This window comes from Lepidochelys kempii, chromosome 10, assembly GCF_965140265.1.
Source record: "Lepidochelys kempii isolate rLepKem1 chromosome 10, rLepKem1.hap2, whole genome shotgun sequence".
Lineage (NCBI taxonomy): Eukaryota > Metazoa > Chordata > Testudines > Cheloniidae > Lepidochelys > Lepidochelys kempii.
The window spans coordinates 4,196,364-4,205,315 of NC_133265.1; the positions used below are offsets into that span (position 1 = coordinate 4,196,364).

At 50.6% G+C, this 8,952-nt stretch overlaps 1 protein-coding gene across 2 annotated transcripts in view; it reads right to left on the reverse strand.

Moving 5' to 3' along the window:
• Window positions 1–2,016, reverse strand: part of NHERF2 (NHERF family PDZ scaffold protein 2) — a 97,630-nt gene extending 95,614 nt beyond the window's left edge. Inside the window, exon 1 of one of the 2 annotated variants that reach the window (XM_073361717.1) lies at window positions 1,324–2,016. In XM_073361717.1, the coding sequence (XP_073217818.1) occupies window positions 1,324–1,533 (210 nt within the window). In that variant the 5' untranslated portion in view covers window positions 1,534–2,016. The remainder of the gene's footprint in view (window positions 1–1,323) is intronic. The other variant, XM_073361716.1, reaches the window with a different exon arrangement.
• Window positions 2,017–8,952: the final 6,936 nt, after the last annotated feature.

Sequence of the window (8,952 nt, forward strand, 5' to 3'; positions counted from 1 at the left end):
GGAGCCGAGGGAGCAGGGTAAAATAAGGAGGTTTCAGGCATATGTAGCAGGCTCCGTGCTCCATTTGAAGGGTCAAGGAAAGTCTCAGCAGGGTTAGAGTTCTGGTCCCTGTCCCAACAGGGATCTTACCCCCAATAAACTGCTTATCTCTGTGTGAATTACTCTATCCACCCTGTGGTACAGGAACCATCACCCAAAGAGAGACCCTCTTTCCATCACGCTAGCTTCACTTGGAAACTTGCCTGGGAAATCCAGCAGAGAATGGGAAAACGACTCAGAGCCTTATCATAAATAAGTTTTAGTGCCCAAAACGGACACTGACAGATCTCCAGAAGAAAAACAACACATGGGTGGCCCAATTCAAAGCTGCTAGTGTACGGCTCTGCGTTTTACAGCTAAATAAAAAAGCCTTGTTGCTAGACTGGACACAGCACTAGGAAATATATTGTAGGGAACAACCCTGCACTGGCAGGGGGTGGGTTAGATGTGACTTGATAGAACTTTCCTGACTTTAACCTCTCTGAATAGAAATACATGAAGAGTGGGGGCAGCAGGGGGCATGTGAACCGTAGGAATTACAGGAAACAAGTTAATGACCCAACATCAGGGCACCTCATTCCACCAGCAGGCGACACAGACACAGCAGATGAAAAGCAGGTGCTAAGGATTATTAACCAAAACTTTCCATGTCACTCTGGCTTCCCCACTCCCAACCTCCAGCTGAAACCCACTGCAAACATCTGGACTGCTCAGCCCCAGATTAACTGTCACCTGGCAGTACCACTTATTCCAGCTCTGGAGTCAGGCAGTCAGAGGAATCCAATATGAGTTAGACCCTGCCCCAGCACCCACAGACAGACCATCTGTCCACGTGCAGCCCACTACCCCAGCACCCACCCATGGACAAACAGACCATCCCCAATTCCCACGGACAAACAGACCGTCCACAGGGAACCCCCCCTGCCCACGCACCCACCCACAGACGGACAGACCGTCCAAAGGAACCCCCTTTCCCCAGCACCCACCCACAGACAGAGCATCCACAGGGAACCCCCCTGCCCCGGCACTCACCCACAGATGGACAGACAGACTGCCCACGGGCACCCCCCTGCCCACGCACCCACCCACAGACAGACCGTCCACGGGAACCCCCCTTTCCCAGCACCCACCCACAGACAGAGCATCCACAGGGAACCCCCCTGCCCCGGCACTCACCCACAGACGGGCGGACAGACCGCCCACGGGCACCCCCCTGCCCACGCACCCACCCACAGACGGGCGGACCGACCCATGGCAGGAGCCCCCCCCGGCAGCCCTGCACACCTGGTGGTGCGTCTCCTTCTCCACGTTGACTCCGTTCACCTCCACCACCCGGTCCCCAGCCCGCAGCGCCGCCGCCTCGGCCGGGGAGCCGGGCTCCACTTTGCGGATGAACTGGCCGCTCTTGCCCTTCTCGCCGTGCAGGTGGAAGCCGTAGCCGCTCTCCCCCTTGATCATGTGGCAGAGCCGGGGCTTCAGCTGGTCCTTGGCCATGGCTGGGGCCCTTCCAGCCGCGCGCCGGGGCAGCTCCCCGGGGGCAAGGTCGGTGCCCGGGCGCCGCGCCCGCAGCGCGGCCGCTGGAGGCGCAGGGCCGAGGGCAGCGCGATCCCGGCGGGATCAACGAGTGGCCGCAGCGCCGGGGCGGTGCGGTGCGGTGCGGGGCGGCCGGCGCGCTCCCTGCCTGCGCCTCTCTCCGGCCGGGGCACCTGGCGAGTCCGGGCCCCTTACGCGCGGAGAAGCGCGGAGGCAGGAGCCCGGCGGCGAGGAGCGGAGGCGGCGGCCGGGCTGGGGCTGCCGCCGCCGAGCGGGGCCATGCTGCGTCCTCCGCCCGCCTCTGGGGTCCCCCTGCACCGGCCCCCCGTGCGCCCCGCCTCGGCTGCCCGACCGGAGCTGCTGCTGCCGCCGCCCGCGGCTCTGACTGCTCCGGACCCCGCCGCTGTTACTGGGGCTGCAGCGCCTCCTCCCCGCTGCCTACGGCTCCGAGTGACATTACAGCCGGGGGAAGAGCTCGGAGGCCAGATGCGATCATTGCACCTCCCCCTGATGCAACCCGGAACCTTCCAGAGCTGGCTGGGGTGGGAGTGAGTGGGGAGGGGGGTGGGAGTGTGTGTGTGTGTGGGGGGGGTCATGTAGGCTCCCCACCAAAAAAATAATCCAGCCACAACCCAGCATAGACCTCTGGGCGGGGGAAAGCTGTCCTGTCTGTCTCATGCTCTTTGTGGTCTCTGTAAATTGGTGTTAGTCCCCTCCGCCCCCCCCCCAAATCATAGTGTGGGACATCAGGGAGGGGGGCACCGGAACACCGCTGGTAGGGCCCTGCCTGGGTGATGTAAAATCAGGGCCGCCCGGCGGAGCGGGGGAGAAGTGGGGCAATTTGCCCCAGGGCCCCACAGAATACAATAAAAAGAAAAGGAGGACTTGTGGCACCTTAGAGACTCACCAATTTATTTGAGCATGAGCTTTCGTGAGCTACAGCTCACTTCATCGGATGCATACAATAGTATTGCTTTGCCCAGGCACCCTGAATCCTCTGGGTGGCACTGTGTAAAATAGGGGTGCAGGGAGGTCTAGCTGGGTCACGCTCTTTCCAAAACCTAGTGAGTTCTTTGCTGGTCACGCCAGGGGCCCAGCTACTCACTGAGGCTTGGTGAAAACCACTTTGTGAAGGGCGTGATCAAAACTAGTCTTTATTTCATTCCAGCCCTTTGCCAAGTGCCTGTCGCCAGGTGTCAAAGTGCCATCCAGAGCCAGTTAAACCTATCCAAGAGGGAAGCCAGCTGGTTTCAATGCGATTCCAGAGCTCAGAGATGAAATCAGACATAAGGGCAAGAATGGTCCAGTGAGCTGTCTGTACAAAGAATGGGAGGATAGGGGTAGCCAAGGCCAGAAAGCATGAGTCCCAGAACTGGTGGTGAATAAGTAACTAAAATAATGGACTTGTAGGGAGATTTCCCATAGGACTTTAGTGGGAGTTGTTGGATCAGGTCTTAAAAACAGCCAACAAGGAACTCCGCCTGGTCTTCCCCAGGAGAGACCTCCCCAGTCCATTCCAAGCTAAGGCTGGTGTTTGACCCCCATGAGATGCAACAGCATCTTATCCCCAAATGGCTGGTCTCTGCACTCAGCTTCACACATGGAAAAGGGCCAGTGACTGTAGCTTACTTAAAAGATCCTGTGGGACTGGGAGGCTGGCATGTTCTGTTTCATGAGATGGTGCTGAACAAGTCCAAGGCTTGAAAGCAGGTGCAGCTGAAGGTTCTTTCTGGTCTTATACTCGAGCATCTCTTTCCCAGGACCTATGTATTTGTCTATCACTGAGATAGGACAGATTTCTTCATAGGCATTCAGACCCAGTTCCTCAAAGGTATTTAGGCTCCTAACTCCCATTGATTTTAGTGCAAGTAATAGCCCAAATGCCTTTGAGGAACAGGAACAGATACTACAGTAATGAGGGGCCTAGCAGTAGAAAGATAAAGAGATGCATAGATGTGAGGAAAGTGTCTATCTAGGAATAGATTACATTATTATTCTATATTAAGACTGCCAGTCCAGATCTCATATCTAACTTGAGATCTTGCTGTAACTGTAAGAGGAAATAATGTGGCAATGAATATTGTTCTGATCAAGTCTATGGTAGGCACATAATTTCCTTAAATTGAGGTTCCCTGATGCCATCAGCCTGAAAGGAAACAAGTGCAGCTGATTTCAGTTCCCAAGCTCTGTGATCAGCCCATCATCGCTCTATTTGTGGTGTCCTTGTGGTGAGAATTTTAACCTGTGAAGTGCCTCAGACCTCTGGCAATATGCCAGCTGTCATCAGACCTTGCTGCTCTGTAGTTAGCTGCTGCTCTGCAGAAGAATCGATCTCTGCCTGTTTGCACAAAGCTTTGGGATGATGTGAAAGCAGGCCAGAGAGAGTCTGGAAACTTTAGAAAAAAGAAAAGGAGTACTTGTGGCACCTTAGAGACTAACCAATTTATCTCTAAAGTGCTACAAGTCCTCCTTTTCTTTTTGCGAATCAGACTAACACGGCTGCTACTTGGAAACTTTAGGATTACTTTATTTGCTGTGTTACCTGAGGACTTCCCTGAGCCTCTCTCTGAAGTGAGGATGTGCTGTCATCGAACAACCTGACCAATACCTGAGCCACAGGTTCTGAAAAACAGCTGCTGGTACGTAACCTTAACAGCTATATGGGAGCCCCATCCTGCAAACCCTGCTCACGTTAGCCATCCCTGCTCACTACTCGCACGAGTAGGGAATACTCCCATGAGTACACTTGTAGGACCCAGCCCTGTTTCTGTGCCACTCCCTTTTTGTAGTGTTTCTAGATCAGGGCCGACATAACCCATAATGCAAGGCACCTTCTTGCAGATCGCATTTTACTGGCTGCTGCTGCTGGTACAGGCTGGGTGCAGGTAGCATAGGGAGGAAGAATTTCTTGTGAATTGAGGACTTGGCTAAGAGCCCCCGTTTCAGTCAACTATTTATTCGTGTACCTAACTGCATAGTTCCACTGACTTCATATGCTTGAAGTTAAGCATCTGCTTAAATACCTTGCTAGATTGGGGCCTATCACTCCCTCCTTGCATTTTGGAATGTCCCCAGTGCTCACCTGTTCCCTGAGTGGCCCTTTTCTTCTGCCCTGTTAAACGCTAATCTGCAGGGGAGGATTCTTCAGCCTGCAAGGAACATCTGTCTGGAATACAGGTGTATCGCCTGTTGGTGCATCCTGTGCTGTGATTGGTGGGAAAGGTTCATGTTTCTATAATGGAGCTGGAAAAAGCCTGAAATCATTCTTGCATCAATGACCATCTTAACACTGTAGAGAAAGTAATGCCCTCAGGCTCAAGAAAATCTTGCAATGTGCTTCGGGATAGTAGCTGGATTTCAATCCCATTTTACATTCCCCCCGCCCCACCTCCACACAACCCCCCCCCCGCCCCCCAAGAACCTACTGAAATTGCTGCCTTCAGTGAACTGAATATAACAGAGCCACAATTAGAACTCAATAGCTATTGAACAGCTGGAGTTTTGCATTTTAATTTCTATGTTCTTTGATTTGGGTAAATATTTAAGTCTCATTTGAGGGGAGGAGAAGGGGGAACTTTGCAGTAGATTTATGCTTTTTGGCTTAGCAGAATTTGGAGCTAGTTTTATTTGACATCTGCTTCAAAGCAAATAGGTTGATTTATAATTCATTTATTACAATTCATTAAGCACTTACATAGACTTTTACTCATGTGCTAAACTCTGTTTGCATTGGGTTTTAGAATATTGCATAATTAATGCACTGTACATCCAGGATGAAAAGCCTGACACTTGAAGATACTCGAATTGCTGGACAGGCTTCCTCATGAGGGGAGGGATAGCTCAGTGCTTTGAGTATTGGCCTGCTAAACCCAGGGTTGTGAGCTCAATCTTTGAGGGGGCCATTTAGGGATCTGGGGCAAAAATTGGGGATTGGCCCTGCTTTGAGCAGGGGGTTGGACTAGATGACCTCCTGAGGTCCCTTCCACCCCTGATAGTCTATGATTCTATGATGATTCTAGTCTATGTGTAATGCTCAGGGATTCCTACAGAATATACAGCATAGCCTGCCTTAAACTACTGCTCCAGGGACCAGCAAAAATCAGTGGCTTAGCGGTTTTCTAAAAAAGGTAGAGTAGGAATATGTATTTGAGAGTAGTTAAGGATGGTCTCTTAAAACAGAAGGTTGCCTGAAGAAAAGCTGATAATGCATGCACTATCCTTTGCCTTCTTTTTATACTTACACTAGTAGAAATAAAAGTTCTTGCTCAACCGCCTTGTGTCCATCTTCCCCCGAAGAGGTCCAATGGGAATCAAGAGGCCTAAGATCTTGCTCTCCCGAGATTTGCTCTGATATTGGGCAAATCACTGAATCTCTGAGTAGCCCCCTCTTTAAATAGAGCACGGGGAAAGCAGGTAAGGGTTACTATCGATGGGTGAAGAGTATTCTACAGATGCTAAGCAGTATTAGTTTTTTGCTTGGGGGTAGGAAATGCAGACAGAGGCAGGAGGGGCTGATGCTCACAGAAATCAAAAGGTCCAAAGTGCCACTATGCCCTTCAATTCAATTCCTTCCCAACCCCAAAGCTGGGCATCACCTCCACCCCTGCGTGTGTAAACATGACTCACCCTCGTTAAACACCAAACTGCATCTCAGCAGTGGTTGAATGGGGATTCCTGAGAACAGGGTGCTGGTGTTCCCCCATGCACAGGTCACCATGCCCTCCATTGTAATTTTGCTCTGGCCAACGTTTGTCCATTTTACATTTCCCAGCTAGTTCCATGTTTTCCTGTCCTGTTTTCAGGTGTTGATGGACAATGCGCTGGAGTCGCGGTTGACATCTGATGGAAAGATCAAGAGGTGTTCTTGGCTTCGGTACCCCTAGCGCTGGTGGCTGTCGTGGTCCCGGATGGTACACCTCTAGGGCAGTGGGCCAGCCTAGAGGAAACCATGCACACTGTCCTCGGGTTCTAAGAAGAGTCACTGCTTCATGTTCTTGAACCCACTTGTACAACCTTGGTCAGAGTAACATGGATGACCCTCTTGCTACTGTTATCTAGGAGTATTAAAGCTTTTAACCCCACTCAGCTCAGCTGTCAGATTTAGGAGGAGCCTGGGAGCAATGTTTAATCATGTCTCTCTTTTTACCCTAACTCAGGCTGTGGCTGACCTGATTAAGACAACTTTGAGAATGCAAAAGCCTCAGGGGGATTTCAGCATGTGGAGACAGGCCATTGATTTATTTCTGCGGCAGGAGGAACCTGTGCAATGAGAAGAGAGCTCATAAAATGCACACAGTCTCTTTTCTTCGCAAGCTGCATAGGAGGCAATATTAAGCTGTAAACATGTTCTGGGTTAGATTTATAGAGGTAGAATAACCCGTAGAAGAAGGGTTAGGCATGTGCATTATATATTTTTAAAGTGTGGCGCGGATTTAGACAGGCTGCACCTTCTGTTTCACAAGCTAAGCAGGTGCAAACCTGCTCAATCTTTTTATTACAGTGGCATCGTGGTTTGGGCCTTATTGTGTTAGGTGCTGTACAAACACAGAAGCAGTACCCCCTCAACTGCCCTTGCACACCCTACAGGTGGTTTGTTAAGCAGAGTCATCACTCTGGATTCCTAGTAACTTCACACTTGATACAGTTATTGCATTCATCCACGCTGCATCAGGAGACCTGCTTTGGAAGTTAGGATGGAAATCTCTCACTGCGAAGAAACTGCAGCCAAAACAAACCCAGCACTCCGAGCAGGCATGGGAGATGATCCTTTGTCCTTCAGTTACACAGGGAGCACTTGCTCTAGTATTTGTAATCCACCATGCACTCTCTCACTTAATCTTCAGGTACATCTTTGGAGTGGAAACACTCTGCTGAGCTAGAACACACACTATTTGCAGACCTGTGGTGTGAAGAGAAACTTACCTGGGAGGCAATTTTTAGTCTCCCTGTCTCCAATAATTTTTCCCATACAATTCTACTTACACAGAGGGGAGGGGCACCTGGGTATGGAAATTTCCAAAGATAGTCGAGACAGGCTTCTTACTGAAGGCCAGTTAAGTTCATGCCTCAGTTTTTCCCCCTAAGTCAGAGATTATGTGAAGTTTTGTTTGACCCGATTTCCTCCCTGAGCCAATGCCAGACTCCTAGTGGGTTTGCTCATTGTTCCGTAGATTCCAAAAACGTTAGGGCATATTGATTACAGCCAGCCTGTCTGCCTACCCTGGGAATTATGTGGGACTGACGAATACAATCAAAGTCAGGGAGGGAAGCACAGACGCCGAATCTTTCAGCTCAGGGTGAGCGAATGCAAGAAACAGCCTCAGGAAGAATTACTCTGCGACTCCCAAACATCACAAGATGCTTTGTAAAGTTAATGAATTAAGCCTGTAGCATCTTGGTGAGGGAGGTAGAGATTCTTACCTCATTTCACAGGTAAACGTCTCCTGTTCCAACCTGTAGCTCATACAGCTGCAACAGTTCCAGCACAATTCAGCCAGGGGGGATTCCTAAAAGGGCCCATCCCTGTCAGCCTGGCTGCATGATAAACTCCCCACAACAGTCAATGGATTGCAGGTTCTTAGTCTATGGAGTGGCTCCCTACTGACCCAGAGAGAGTTTTGTTTGGGGTCAACTGTGGAACACACAGGATGCAAACTTTGCAGGCCTTGTGTTCTAATCTAAAGGACAGGTGTGCAAATGTAAAACGTGTTTCTGTACCTAATTTGCACATACAGTTGCCATGATTGTGCACACAGCCTGGGTATGGGCCTGTGCAAGCTCCCTATTGTCCAGGTACCATCAAGGTAAGTGGGCATATAAATCAGTGGTGCATTTTGTACACACGTGAAAAATCAGACCCTGTGAGACCCAAAGAGTTGGTCATTTGGGCATTGGTTGGTGGATGCTGCCACCTCCATGCCCATTTTACAGCCTCACCCTCACGAGATGTGCTCCATAAATGTGCAGGCAAGTGGAGAATCATTCCTATCAAATGTCAGTGGATCTGGGCATTATCTTTTTGAAAGGCGCATGTGAAAGTGAGCCATGCGCAGCAGGAAGAATCCTGCATTTCACTTTTCCAGCTTCCTGTCCCCCCCCTTTTTTTCCCCTCCCTCTAACAGTCGCTGGAACAACCAACCAACCAACCAACCTACTCCTGTCCCCCACCCTACCCGTCGAGCCCAGATCCATGGAGAGAAATCACAGCCCCAGGTGAATGATCGGAAACATGGCTCTTCCTTTCACTTGTTGTGCAGAATCCCATTAGCTCCGCTGGAATCAGCAGCCTGGCAAGGAGGCCAAAATACTCCAAATCCTCAAGAGGTGTTCAGGCAGCTAATTCCTGTGGATTTCAGTGGAAGCTAGGAGCTAAATGTCTTT